Source organism: Anser anser (assembly GCF_964211835.1).
Source record: "Anser anser genome assembly, chromosome: 3".
Lineage (NCBI taxonomy): Eukaryota > Metazoa > Chordata > Aves > Anseriformes > Anatidae > Anser > Anser anser.
In genome coordinates, this window is record NC_139722.1 from 50,786,026 (window position 1) to 50,801,928 (window position 15,903).

At 40.2% G+C, this 15,903-nt stretch overlaps 1 protein-coding gene across 2 annotated transcripts in view; it reads right to left on the minus strand.

Moving 5' to 3' along the window:
• Positions 1 to 15,903, minus strand: part of REV3L (REV3 like, DNA directed polymerase zeta catalytic subunit) — a 122,026-nt gene that overhangs the window by 55,970 nt on the left and 50,153 nt on the right. For both annotated transcript variants that reach the window (XM_083831555.1, XM_083831556.1), the window contains exons 4-5: positions 14,834 to 14,994; positions 11,898 to 11,994 (exon numbers count right to left, since the gene is read on the minus strand). In XM_083831555.1, coding sequence (XP_083687681.1) covers positions 11,898 to 11,994; positions 14,834 to 14,994 — 258 coding nt within the window. The remainder of the gene's footprint in view (positions 1 to 11,897; positions 11,995 to 14,833; positions 14,995 to 15,903) is intronic.

The window sequence follows — 15,903 nt, forward strand, 5'->3', positions numbered from 1 at the left end:
TGGGAAGAAGAGAAAGAAGTGGTAAACAATACTAAATACTACAGCATTTATGATAATGTTCTCCTCATCAAATACGGTATGAAATGGTCTGTAGAACTCTCAGCCAATAGACCACCTGTGTTAGCATAACCTTATATCCAGAAGAAGTATCAGGAAGAACTTTCCTTCCTTGTTCACAGTTCAGAGCAATCAAAACAGTGTAAAACTTCCTACTAAGGGAAGTGAAGCAAAAAATGTTTTATTTTTCACAACCTACTTTTTATTTAGGGGGTGGGGTGTGTGCCTGGGGAAAGCCTAGTAAATATGACCCGGGTATTAGCATCCCAAACATAAGCACAACTAGGGATAACTAGCTTGGTAAAGACTTAAAATACAAGAAACAGATTTAAGCTTATTGTGTAGTGATCTGATCATCTTTCTTTTCAGTGACATATCTGTTAAGGTCAGTGGCCTTCCACCTGTTGCTGTCAGTGAGCTAAATTTAAAAAGTCCATGGAGAAGGCTAAGAAAGAGAAACCTCTCAGGTTTATGTCAAAGTCTGTTTACCCTTTGCAAACTTTTAGGGAAACAGCGAAAATCCTTTTAATGCTATCAACAACTAAAATAGGCTATTCTTTAATTAAAATAGGATAATCTTTAAGATCCTCTGTCTAGGTTAATTATCTCGTTACTTACAACATCTGCATGTATTCTCTAACAACAACAACACAGGCTCAAGAATTTCAGTGTAGAATCTAAGATATAATTCATCCGTATTTCCAATCCTCTCTGTAAGCTCTGAATAGAAGGAAGTATAGTGCAAAGAGGCAGCAGGTGTATTTAAAAGCCAGATATCCCTGACACCTTCTCTGAAAATGAAGTATTAAGCTAGCTAGAAAACTGAAAGAAAGGTAAAATTAAACTGCTTAGACATATCGCATATGTTTTAAGAGCAAAATTCTGACGACTTCTCAGAAAACAGCCCATGCAAAGACCTGCCTACAGTCCATGATGTAAGTGAATTGCCAAATGAAGGAATACTTCCAAACGCGTGCAACATTTCCTTCGTCTCACTTTCTTCTGGTCCCCAGCTTTCCAGGGTTCCCCCAGAAGAACAATCCTTTCCTCTGCAAACTGAGGTCCTACTGCCCAAAGGGCAAAGGCTAAGATATTGTCTTCAAAAGAAGAAAAGGGTGTAGGGAGTGGGATAAATTAAGAGGGCTATCTATAGATAAGGTCTTCTATAGACACGTAGGAGCAGCCTCACATTCACAAGCCCTGGTCCTAATGAGGGACCTTAACCACCCCAGTATCTGTTGGAGGGACAACACAGCAGGGCATAAGTAATCCAGGAGGTTCCTGGAATGCGTTGGTGATAAATTCCAAGTGATAGAGGAGCCAACAAGGAGAGCTGCCATGCTGGGCCTTGTTCTCACCAACAAGGCTCGTGGGGAATGGGAAGCTCAAGTGCAGTCTTGGCTGCAGTGACTGTGAAATGGTGGAGTTACAGATCCTTAGGGCAGCAAGCAGGGCACACAGCAAGCTCACTGCCCTGAACTTCAGGAAAGCAGGCTTCAGTCTCCTTCAGGGATCTGCTTGGTAGAATACTGTGGGATAAAGCTCTGGAAGGAAGAGGGTCCCAAAAAAGATGGTTAATATTCAAGGATCACCTCAAGCTCAGGAAGGATGCATCCCAACAAAGAGAAGTCAGGCAAAAACACCAGAAGGCCTGCATGGATGAACAAGGAGCTCCTAGTCAGACTCAAACAGAAACAGGAGGCCTACAGAGGGTGGAAGCAAGGACAGGCAGCCTGGGAGGGATACAGAGAAATTGTCTGAGCAGCCAGGGATCAGGTTAGGAAAGCTAAAGCCCTGATAGAACTAAATCTGTCTAGGGATGTCAATGGCAACAAAAAAGGCTTCTGTAAGTACATCAGTGATAAAAGGAAAACTAGGGAAAACGTGGGCCCGCACTGGAAGGAAATGGAAAACTTGGTTACCCAGAATATGGAAAAGACTGAGGTACTCAATGACTTTCCTGCCTCAGTCTTCACTGGCAAGGGCTCTAGACACACCACCCAAGCTGCAGAAGGCAAAGGCAGAGACTAGGAGAATGAAGAACTGCCCACTGTAGAAGAACACTTTGGGACCATCTAAAGATCCTGAAGGTTCACACGTCCACGGGACCTGATGAGATGCATCCAAGGGTCCTGAGGGAACTGGTGGATGAAATTGCTAAGCCACTCTCCATTGTATTTGAGAAGTCAGGGCAGTCCAGTGAAGTTCCCACCGACTGTAAAAGGGGAAAATAGGAAGACCCAGGGAACTACAGGTGGGTCAGTCTCACCTCTGTGCCTGGCAAGACTGTGGAGCAGATCCTTCTGGAAACTATGCTATGGCAGATAGAAAACCAAGAGGTGATTCGTGACAGCCAACATGGCTTCACTAAGGGCAAATTGTGCCTGACAAATCTGATGGCCTTCTACAACATGGCTACACTGATGGTAGATAAGGAAAAAGTAACTGACCTCACCTATGTGGACTTGTGCAACATGTTTGACATTGTCCTGTGTGACACCCTTGTCTCCAAATTGGAGAGACTTGGATTTGATGGATGGACCATTATCCATTTGATTTGATGGACCACCTGGTGGATAAGGAATTGGATGCACGGTCACACTCAAAGAGTTGTGGTTAACGTTTTGATGTCCAGGTGGAGATCAGTGATGAGTGGTGTTCCTCAGGGGTCAGTACTGGGACCAGCACTGTTTAACACCTTTGTTGTTGGCATGAACAGTGGGACTGAGTGCTCCCTCAGCAAGTTTGCTGATAACCCCAAGCAGTGTGGTGCAGTCAACATGCTGGAAGGAAGGGACACCATTCACAAGGACCATGACAAGCTTGAGAGGTGGGCCTGTGCAAAACTCACAAAGTTCTACAAGGCCAAATGCAAAGTCCTGCACCTGGGCCGGGGCAATCCCAAGCACAAATACAGGCTGGTCAGAAAATGGATTGAGAGCATGCCTGCAGAAAAGCACTCGTGAGGGTGTGGGAGATGCTTGATGAGAAACATAACATGAGCCAGCAATGTGCACTTGCAGCCCAGAAAGCCAACCTAGGAACTACATAAAGATTAAGAAAGGCACTGGAAAACAAATTCTTTTCCTAGTAAGACTGTTTGATCACACTATTATGTAGAGGGAAAACTGAAATTGTTAGGCTATAACTACTTTATTACTCCTGTATATATTTATCAACCTATGAAGAAATATTATCAGTTGAAATATCAACTGCATTTTGCGTAATGCAGAAATAGCTTCCTGCATTGCTGGGGAGAACACTGAGACCTTCTAAGTAAATAAGAAAATTATTTTTAAACATAAAAGAATGAAGTTCTGAAACAGTTCATCTTTTCTATTTTATTTAAGTCTCATTTCTATACACTTACAGCTTGGTAGCTTTGTTTAGGCAAAGAACTGCATGACAAGATGGAAATAAAACCAGTGTTCGAGTTTTAAGCAGAAAATTAAACAAGTCTTAAGTAATCTTAAAATATTGGCATTTATGGGTGTAAAGACAGAGAGCACTGAAAGGAGATATATAGTTATTTGGTCATTGGTTCTGTCCATGTATCACAGTAATGCAAAGCTCTAGTTTGGTTGGTCAACTGATGCATAATGTGACTTCTCGGGTAAGGAAAAAATATTCTTCTACAGTAGGCTGATGGTGTTTTCTGTGATAACCTCAACCTGTCTACAGCAGACTCAGCTTCCAAGAATCATCCTTGCTCTCCTCTTGTATCACATTATAACAAGGGAAATGCTATTGGGAACTGAAACCCTGTATTATACATACTATAAAAATGAGAAACAGAACTAAAATGAAGGATAACAAAAAAGGAATAGGTATCATGAAAGTAAATTTTTAGAAATTGGTAGACACTCAATATTTTGAAAGAACATCATTTAAAAGCTGAGAGAAAAAGTTTGCAGAATAATTTCTGGGCAGCCATAGTTTTAAAATTTGTGATGTCAAGTTTTGCAGTTGCCTTAGTACCATAAATGTAATATTGCAAATTTATTGCATTTTTCTTTTGGTTTTGGTTTTTGCTCTGTTAGAGGAAAAGAATGCAGAGCAGGACATTTCTTTATTTTAAACATCAAAAAGTAGTCCAGCAGAAGCAGTGAAGCACCTATGTAGAATTCATTAATGACTGTAAGATACGTATTAGCATATGATTACCAGTCCCTCCAGTCAGCAGTATTGGTTCAGATCTTTTGTGATAATTAAAAAAGTAGATCATAGAACTAAATCAAAGCAGCTCAGCCTTCCACCAGAAGCAGACTGTCCATGCCCTAATGCATACTTAATGCATACATGAGGACTATCCATTGCCATCATTTCCCTTCCCTCCTAGTCACATTATGAATTATTATGAATTGAGAAACGAATCCACAATATGATCAGAATGCACACTTTTCATGTCACGTCACTGCATCTCCCAATACTCCTAAATCAAATCACATATCCTGAGCAGCTATAAGGCTGCAATTACCAGGTGAGAAGTCAGCATGAAAATGCCAGAAAATATCCAGTCTCCTAACTTTCGCCAGTTGAACACATGAACTACTTTAGGTGATTAGCAATTATTATGACTTGGAAGATTCTCAAAGTGGTCTGTTCATCACAGATTGCCCTATGGATACGATACGGATAAGAACAATCATTGGGCTTATACCATATGAAAAAGACAATGTCAATGTAATCTCAAAATCATGGTTTGAGAATCTCTCTACTAAAACAAGGTTAGAAAATAAGATTTACCATATCCCAGCCAACACTTCTCATATCATCTAGGTTTCATTTTGTAAAACAGAATGTAGATAGAATTGTTCACAAGACACAACCTGTAATACACATGTATGAAAGGCAGGCTTAACCGAAGAGCACAGGATTGGAGGCAACCTATCTGTACAAGAATAAAGTTTACTCTGATGAGAAGCAAGATAAATCATGGTTGCTAAACATTGTGTTGCCATGTCTAGAATACTAGAGATATTCAAATCAATTCATTTAAAATTCCCTTTTATACCTGCAGACTATGCTGAAAAATGGAAATACAAATCCATTGTACCTTTGTAACTAAGCTCCAAATCAATTGCCAGGGAAGCTCATGGAGCAGATTATCTTGAGTGTCATCACGCGGCACTTGCAGGGCAACCAGGCGGTCAGGCCCAGTCAGCATGGGTTTATGAAGGGCAGGTCCTGCTTGACGAACCTGATCTCCTTCTATGACAAAGTGACACGCTTGGTGGAGGAGGGAAAGGCTGCGGATGTGGTCTACCTTGATTTCAGTAAGGCTTTTGACACCGTTTCCCACAGCATTCTCCTCAAGAAACTGGCTGCTCATGGCTTGGACTGGCATACGCTTCGTTGGGTTAAAAACTGGCTGGATGGCCGGGCCCAAAGAGTCGTGGTGAATGGAGTCAAATCCAGTTGGAGGCCAGTCACTAGTGGAGTCCCCCAGGGCTCAGTACTGGGGCCAGTCCTCTTTAATATCTTTATCGATGATCTGGATGAGGGGATTGAGTGCACCCTCAGTAAGTTTGCAGATGACACCAAGTTAGGCGCATGTGTCTATCTGCTCGAGGGTTGGAAGGCTCTGCAGGAGGATCTGGATAGGCTGGACGGATGGGCTGAGGCCAACTGTATGATGTTCAACAAGGCCAAGTGCCGGGTCCTGCACCTGGGGCGCAACAACCCCAAGCAGAGCTACAGGCTGGGAGATGAGTGGTTGGAAAGCTGCCTGGCCGAGAAGGACCTGGGAGTATTGGTGGATAGTCGGCTGAATATGAGCCAGCAGTGTGCTCAGGTGGCCAAGAAGGCCAACAGCATCCTGGCTTGTATAAGAAACAGTGTGGCCATCAGGGCTAGGGAAGTGACTGTCCCCCTGTACTCGGCTCTGGTGAGGCCGCACCTCGAGTACTGTGTTCAGTTTTGGGCCTCTCACTACAAGAAGGACACGGAGGTGCTCGAGAGAGTCCAGAGAAGGGCAATGAAGCTGGTGAGGGGTCTGGAGAACAAGTCTTACGAGGAGCGGCTGAGGGAGCTGGGCTTGTTCAGCCTGGAGAAGAGGAGGCTCAGGGGAGACCTTATCACTCTCTATAGGTATATTAAAGGAGACTGTAGCGAGGTGGGGGTTGGTCTATTCTCCCACGTGCCTGGTGACAGGATGAAGGGGAATGGGCTAAAGTTGCGCCAGGGGATGTTTAGGTTGGATATTAGGAAAAACTTCTTTGCTGAAAGGGTTGTTAGGCATTGGAATGGGCTGCCCTGGGAAGTGGTTGAGTCACCATCCCTGGAGGTCTTTAAAAGACGTTTAGATGTTGAGCTTAGTGATATGGTTTAGTGAAGGACTTGTTAGTGTTAGGTCAGAGGTTGGACTTGGTGGTCTTGGAGGTCTCTTCTAACCTAGACGATTCTGTGATTCTGTAATTATTTTGAGACAAGGCAGAGAGGCTAAAGAGAATGATCCTAATTTTTGAGGAAAGTAGAAGCTTGTTGGCACTATCCACTGCCATAATAACAATGTAGGATGAAAGCTGAGCTCACTGTACTCAAAGAAAGTACCAAGGTTTGGTTCCTCAGGTGCTGAGACATTGAACTAAAGCAAGAATTGACACAGTATTAAAAAATTACCCACTACAGTTTTCTAGATCAAAGCCCTCAAAAACCTTGAAGAATGGACATCAAGGTCGGTAACTTAATTCACCAATATTAATGACAGGCTAGGGAAATGAGTTCTGTGATGACTGTCTCAGGTATTTATAATGTTAAACTGAGGATAGCAGATATAAAATGAATCCCACAGAGGACCTGAGATGTCACTCAACTGCACTGACAAGGACTCTACCCTTTCACATAGTAATTTTATTATTTCGTATTCTGTTCATGGAAGAAAAACTTTCTTTGTCTGCAGCTGTTCCAATGACTTGAATAATATACGTATTTTGCTAAAAGCCAAGTGGCTAAATAAAAACATGTACATTCTGACAAGGGAGAAAAGCAATTATGACAGCCAGAAAACTAGTAGAAATCTTTAACATTATATAACTGCTAGACTGCACAATAGTGTTATTTGTCAGACCTCTCCACTTCCACATAAAATAGAGTTCAGTAGCAGATCTAGGATTTAAAAAAGAAAGCTTTTCTCAAAAAACATCCTGCCAATTGTTCTGCTTTTAACACACCATGTCCAAGTGGTAGACTTGACTGTCAGATCACTCCAAGCCTGATGTTTACCAGAAAGTCCTCACTGGAACCCATGGAAGTGTTTCATCATTTATTATCAGCTACCTGAGGGATAAACATAAATGTGTCCCATATGAAGAATTCCTCTTGTCAAAGCTGTTGGATAGCACTGTCAGGTTCAGGTGACTACTGCCTATTTTTTGGCTGGCTTTGCAGGTTCCAGTCTGATAACCCTGGCACGTATCATACCTAAAAACCTTACAACATCAGAGATTCCTGGGCAGTACTGGTTTTGGACATCTGTCTACTTCATAACAGAATTACTCCAGAATTAGATTAAAAAAACTACCCCTGGCTTAATAAAGTAAGCTAACAGTAACAGCAAGTTAGTCATTAGTAATTCAGGTATTTACCAGAAGCAAGACAGAACATGGCAGGGTTAATGGTGTTCTGGAGAAGCGGTACAGTAGCAAGGTGCTACCTAGCACTGAGGAGTTGAGTTCAGTCACCAAGAAACTTTGGCACGGTTCTCAATTTTTTTTTCTGAAGTAAGAATTCACCGCTGGCATTTACTCATGCAAAATGCTGCTAATGTTACATACATAAATTGTGAGTAATGTTTTGTATATTAAATACCAGGCACCAGATTCAACCATTTACTATACTGTACCACAAAGTCAAGAAATGACTAATCACTGGCACAGCTTGGTCAAATCAGAGAACTTGGTATCACCTGCAGCAAGGACTTGGCAGATACACGCTAGAATTTATCTCTAAGACTGATTCTGAATGTATGCAATACCAAGAATAATGATTCTAAACAGATATCCCCATCATTAATACAAGGCAGCCCTATAAATTTTGTGGTCTCAAACAACATTTGACTCAGTTTTCCCATTTTGCTTTTTCTTGAAAGACCAGCTAACAACCTAAAATACATATAGGTGTGACAGATTCATGAGATCTTCTAATATGATACAAATGAAGAGCAAAGACTTAAGAGTTCAGTACTGACATGTAAACTCCAAGTATGGCTGCAAGCATTCAAATGGTGAAATACAGTAAGTAAAAACTTTGTGCTCAACAATTCACAAAGCACTTAAATATTTAACTTGAACTCTTCAAGATAACTGAATAATAACATGAAGGGACTGTGCTGGCAGTGCACAGCAAAGTACATACTAATACAGCTGTTGATATAGCTATACACAGAAAACTAATGTTTGGAGTATAGAACATATTTTGTTAAGGAAGAACAGAAGAAAAGGCAGGACACCTTTACATGTATCCAGTAGTAATGCAGAATACAAGAATAAAACGGCATGGAACAAACCTGAGTCACAATCATTTTAGGTAACAACTACAAGGGTTTTCTTGGATAGACATCTCCTATACCATCTGGGTCAGATCTATCCCTCAGCAAGGTTGATCATAATGCTTACGGGCCCACTAAACTAATGCAGATGGAAGTTTTCAGAATTTTAAGGGAAATGAAGTAGGAAGGCAAACTGAAATTGAGACAAACTACAATATGGTTATAATGACAAGAATACTGTTTTAAGTTGATGTCTCCCATAATTAATCCAGGAGAAATTAGGCAAACAATTTTGTATAGATTTAGAATAAAGCAAAATCATGAACAGAAAAGAGTTTAGGTTTGTTACTTTGCAGTGACATGTACATCCTATAGCACATGGAAGACAGTCATGCTAGAAAACCTTTAATAAAATAATTAATTTTCTAGACAAAGGAACGTTTGACACAGTATCAAATGGGAAGCAATTTAAGTTGGAGGAGATGTAAATTAGTTCCTAAATTATTAAAGCAAGTAAAAAGCTGGCTAAAGGCAAAATTCCTACTGGTTATACAAAAAAGACAGCAGGGTTGATAAAAAAAAATCTTAGCATGGAATATGGATCAGTTTATGGGACTGAGTTTATTTGTCATCTCATTAATATTGTTGTCAGGAAATCCAGAAACGTACTAATGAAATATGCTGATAAGACAGTCTGGTAGATATACTGGATACATTGCCAGATCATAGTATCATAAAACAAGAACTGAATAACTGAGAACTAGAATAAGAGAAATACGATGAAATTAAAAAATGGGATACAAGACCCTACGTGAACTTATAAGAGATTCCAACTAGAATATTACCACTTGGAAAAAAATGGAAGAGGAGAAACATCTTGTACTAATGAATCCTAAAATGACTGAGAGACAAAGTGACATGGTAAATGAGACTATAAAAGATGTCAGGGAGAGAACTACCAGTATCATTGCATAACGCACTAAAGAGAATTTGTTTGGTATTGCGGTGGTTTTACCCTGCTGGGCAGCTGAACTCCACCACAACCACTCTTTCACTCCTCCTGCTCAAAGAAAAAAGAGGGAGAAAATATGATGGAAAGGGCTCAGTGGTTGACATAAGGACAGGGAGATCACTCACCAATTATCATCACAGGCAAAACACATTCAGCATAGGGAGATTAATATCATTTATTGCTAGTAGGCTAGAACAGTGAGAAAATAAAAACAAACTAAAAACACCTTCCCCCCATTCATCCTCTTCTACATCCGCCCCCAACGTGGCGCAGGGAAATGGGGAATGGGGGCTGTGGTCAGTCCCTAACACTTCGTTTCCAATGCTCCTTCACAGTCACTCTCTGCCCTTGGCTCCAGCGTGGGGTCTTCAAGACACCTCCAACGTGGGCCCATGCTGTGGGGTGCTATCCTTCAGGAACAAACTGCTCCTCCACGGGCTGCAGCGTGGAGATCTGCTCCGTGTGGGACCCATGGGCTGCAGGGGGACAGCCTGCTCCACCAGGGGCCTCTCCACAGCCCGCAGGGGAACTGCTGCTCCGTGCCTGGAGCACCTCCTGCCCTCCTGCTGCACTGACCTTGGGGGCTGCAGGGCTGGTGCTCACTCCTCTCTCCCAGCTGCAGTATTTTTCCCCTTTCTTCAATCTACTCTCCCAGAGGCCCACCCAGCATCACTCCCTGTGACTAGGCTCTGGCCATCAGTGGGTCCCTTTTGAAGCTACCTGGAGCTGGCTCTGATCTGACATGGGGCAGCTGCTCTGCTCTACTCACAGAGGCCACCCCTGCAGCCCCCTGCCTCCAAGCCCTTGCCACATAAACCCAGGACAGGTAATAGTGTGTAATATGCAGGCTTCACATTTGAACAAACTCCTACTGGCAAAAGAACAAACGGACAGGCTTGATATTTGCCCCATTACTGTTAACATGCCACTGTTGAAGTGTGTGTGTGAGCTGGGGATAGGATGGCACAAGTGAGGTGTTGCACCCCTGGCTGTATACACAAAAGCATGGAAGCAGGGGGAAAGAAGGCTTGTGTGCAGAGCCATGAACATGAGAGCCTGGAGAGGAGACACCCGTGGCTCCTACAGCACTGGGCACATCCCTCTTTGGGTGTGACAGCCAAGGGAGAGCTATTTGTTTTCTTTTTCTGCTTTCCCCAGTATGCATCAAGTAACATCAGATAATTCTGGCCTACATTATGATCCACCTCTGTACCCCCAAAAAGGTCAAGTAATTTGGCTCACATAACCTAGTCAGATAAAGGTCAAAATGTGCTACGAATGAAGGAACCAGCCCAGAACGTGAGAAGTAATAGCCCAAGAAAAAATGGCTATTACTTGAGCACAAATAAAACCATGAGACAACTATCAGATTAATGTTGTTTCAAAATCTCCTTAAAGTAGGAGTAGCAGTATCATAGAAACAGACATTACATTGCACAAACTCAAGTTTTTAACACACTGGAAAGATAAGAAATCTGTTTTAAAGGACTTGCTTTCTTCTGTGGAAGTGAATGATCCCAGCATATAATGCTAGCAAGCAGTGTCACATGCTGAATCTGATAAACTGCTCAGGGAAGAATGACAGGAACTACCCAAAGACTAAGACTACTAGATGACAGAGTATTTAAAAGGACATATCAAACATTAAAAAGTAGCATAAAAATGGATTTGTTACGGGTAAACTACACAAATTTGGGTTGCAGCAGATACTGGCTGTTTTCCTCCCTCCCTCTCTCTCTCAACTGCAAAAAACAAATACATGCTTTTTCTTACAGAAGCAAAGCTGTTACAAGCTGTAGACTATCAAACGTCTAGAAAAAATTAAGAGCATGGCAGACAAGCATGAGAATTCTAAGCGGAGATTCTTACATAGCTACTATCTGAGATGGACAAATTACAACAGTGGCAGCACACTATTCATCTTAGTTAAGGGTGATTACAAAAACAGAATCTGTGAACTGATGCGTAAGTATTCGCTGTAACTTTTAAACTAGTTTAGCTTTTCATCAGAAGTCGTTAGCTAGAAACATATTTTCTAAGAAACAGAAAACTGAATCTGCCTTATATATTGTTATTGTTAACTCCCAGTTAGATTCTCCCCACCATTTAACCAAGGATACAAAGTCTCAGATGGGCAAAATACTAAGAAACAAAATAATGATCATCTGTGTCACCTTAGTGCCTTTAAAAAACAACAAAAAAACCCAACAAAAAAACCCACAACATTTTAAACCCTGTATATAGGGTTCCTTTAAATGTGAGACTGGAACCCTGTAGTACATAGAAGTTGCTACTAATGAGCAAATACAGTGTATGTTAAAAAAAATTAGGCACACTGACCTTGGTATTTCATCTTCATCCCATTCAATGAAAGATGTGCTGTTTGAATTTTCTGCAAAATGAATTCTGTGATGTTTACTTGCACCTGATATATCACCTAAAAAGAAAAATAGTATGATAAATTAATTAATGTATGCTTCAGTAATGTTTTAATTTTTTTACAAATATAATTACATAATTTCAACTATTATTTAATATTATCAGCCAAAATGCTTCTGAAGAATGAACTGCACTGCATGATACTAGCTTCAGAATAACTACACTATCATTGAAATGACTTGGCTTTCTTAATTGCATGTGGACACATACAAGAAAAGTTTTTTCAATACACCAACTTTATTAGAATTGAATTTGCTGTCATTTGCTCATACCTTAAGCTAAATTCTAGCTTTTATTTTTTGAGTACGTTAGTATATCATTGCTTAGTCTTAAGTAAAATTCAGGATTCCCAAGTGTCTGGGTCCTCAGGTCAGATCCCAATGGAAATTAGAAGCCAAAGTAAACACTAAATTCTGCTTCACGCTTTTCCTCTTTCTTAACCATGAGCTGAAAGACAATACAATACATTCCAGAAGTAGTGGCATGGTAGAAGTTAAGTGGAAAACCACAATGAAGGCAGACGTTGTCTGACCTACAAATACAGAAAACACTTGCTTGGAGGTTTCAGTGTAAGGAAGTGTGCTCCAAGGTCATCCTGGAGAAGTCCCCTTTGAAGATTTACCACCTCCCTTTGTGGTCTCCTTCTGAACCTTTGCTCTTCAGATGAAGGAAAGACAATATACACAGGATGTGGCACAGGAAAGAAAAAAGCCCTGGAATGGGGTTGGAGAGGAAACTGGAGGAGAAAACCTGAAAAATTACTCAGTCTCCCACTTCAACATAAAAGACCTGCTTGAACCTTGAATTTTCTCAGCTATATCAGCTTATATCTGTGTATTCCTGTTACTACAAATTTACCAGCTGACCTCTCTCAGCCTTCAAAACTGTCTACTCATCTAAGTGACAAAAATAGCACTGGAAACAGGCTTTTGATGCTGCCTACTTACATTTAGGAACAGATGTATTATGGATGTTTCTATTCCTCATCAAACTGATTTTTAGATCATCGTCTGCAAGGGAGGAAAAATAAATATGCTGCACGTATTTAGGTGAAGGCTTATATTGCCATCTAGGACACACAGTTCAGCCTGGCCTGCGTGGCACAAACTACAGTTGACTAAAATGAATGTGTGCACCCAAGACACAGAAATTATCAAGCAGGCAGGTTAAGCGTGCCAGTCATAAACAGAGACCATGCCTTCTTCACCAGTCTGACAGGTCTGGGCTGGGAAGGGATGGCTCTTCTTAGGTCTGCTGTGCAAGGACTGGCCTCTCAACAGCACTGCCTATAGGCTGTAGCAGAGACAAACCCCTTTGTTGCTCAGCCACTCTGCTAGGGGTAGTAGATAGCAATCCTCTGCCTGGGGGCTACAGCCAACTGAGGCAGGCTACAAGCATGATGTGGAGACACTCAAAGCAGTGTTAATCCTGTGAGGAGCACTGCTTCTATTATCTGATCAAGCGAGGACAAGGTAGTCTGTTTTTTGCTTTTATCCTCTTGGATTCTCCCCTGTAAGAAGTTAAGGTCCGATGGTTTCAGCCCCTGCTACTACTCTTCCATCCTCTCCTCCCCATTCAAGACTTGGTCTCTCATTCTTAAATAAATGATGAATGAGAATATAAACAGCTTACCTCTCTATCAACTATCATGTGAAAGGGAAAGGAAGAAGGGCTATGGAAAACCAACGTGAGCAACTATTTAATAAGTTGGATTATGTGTCTCCAGAATGTCATCCAAAACTTTGGATGTTTGGAAGACGACAGGTAGTGACTATACTTCCTCAGGACTGAAGGTCCTGAAAATGCTGTGGCTGAGCTTTTGATTTTCTACAGTTATGACACCACCAAAAAGTGCAGCCTACTGCTGTGTATGGAAAGAGTATTTTTCTTTAGATGTTATGAAACTCCACGCAGTAATCTATTGCTGTCTAGATATATATGCATAAGAATAATGGGAAGAATTAAAGTCAGCATGATTCATTTCCTGTTTTTACAGAAAGGTACTTTACTGTTCTTTTAAAATCTTGCTTTAGCTGTAAGAACAATTATGATTTAACAAAACAACATTTATTTTTCTAAATGTAAGTACCAAAGACATAATGTTTTTCCTACTGCTACATCCCCTTTATACTGAAGCATTTAGATAAAATTATGGATGTTCTTACGAATCTTTTGTTTTATCCAAGTGTATACATTCCAAATGCCAAGCTAATTTTTAAAACGAAAAATGAAAAATACCTCCATTGAGGTATTGCTCAGACATTTATACCTCAAATTTCAACAGTGAGCAAATGACCTTAGTACAAGCAGAAGCATTCCAATTAAAAACAGTGGAACATTATAATCTAGCTAAAATTTTGTAAAGTCATTACTACAGCAAAAAATGAATTAAAGTTGGCATAGGGATGAAAAACAAATGTCAGTAAAATTAAAGAAACACAATTACTATGCATCTTTTGTAGAAATTCAAATACCAAACACTATAAATGATAATTTTTGTTTTAAATGTCTAACTTGAAAGGAGAGATGAACATCTTGTGAAAACGGTCAAAGTGACATTGCTGACAGAACATGTGGTTTTTGATACATAGCATCTAATTTCAGATTGTCTTTTCTCCAGTCCCAATACACAGGCACAAGAAGGAAAAAAAATACAAAAACAGAATTTTTACACATGGAATTTGTTTTGACCCAGAAGACAAATTATAAGGAAACAAGATATAATACCCATTCAGACACAAACCATGGCAGGAATGCGACAACTAGTGACATTTTATTCAAAATGTTAGCTTTTAGCTTTCAGAACAATTATTTAGTCTTAAGAAAAAACTCCTTACTTTTCCTCCGTGCCTTTCTGAATTTTACAGCAGCCAGGTTTATTAAATTCATTCCATATAAGTTGTAATCTATAAAGAGTTGAAGGAGGTAGGGAATATGGGCTTCATGAGGCTGGTAAGATTTGTTCATTATGGCTCCACCTTGCAGAAGCTCACATACTCTAAAATTAAAAACAAATAGAACATAAAACAACAATTGTGTTTCCTGTACAACAATATTGATGTCTGATTTTACCAAAATATAAAGTATGTAAACTTCTTAAATTTTGCTTTAGTCGTAAATCTTAAGAGCTTTGTTTTCACAATAAAGGAGCCACAAAAATGTCTCCTGGTAATGAACACTGGGTGTAAATTACAAAGGAGCTGTAAATCCTCCAGCTTTAAAACAAACAAACAAAAAAAATAAAACAAAACCTCCAAAGAAAAATCATACCATGTACTATTTTTGCAACATGTCCAAAGCTACTGTGGTCCACGGAAATCCGTTTACAAAACAACTACGGCAGCTGTAGGCCTACAAACCAGTAATAACTTTGAATTTCTCTCCAGTTCTCCCTTGCATATATATGAAGTCCTGCATGTTTGTAAAGTTTCAAACTGTCCATGTGGAAGCAGCATTTTAATAGCTTCCCAGAAGCATGACAAACCTGCTGTTTTAAACACCTGCACATTAAAAAGCAACTGCAGGTATTTGCATAATTATGTATTGGTGCAATACATTTATCCCTAAGTAATATGAGATTTGTAGATCAAAGACTAGCACTAAGTATTTCTAAATGCAATAAACTGTATTCAAAAAAATAAAGTTTTATCTAAGATTAAAAGAATAAACTATGTGAAGTGTCAGTCCTTATTTGGGTAAGAGTAATTCAAACATGAGAAGTTTCAAAGTAAAAGGTCCAAACAACTGTCACCAAGTCATACATGCACATAGATTACATTAAGATGGAAATTTAACATAATGTGGAATTTTACTAGCCTAGAACAAAAACAGGCAATCCCATCTTACAATCACGTATTAGATCTTTTAAAAAAGTTTGATAGGTAATACCGGACAATCAATGCTTGAG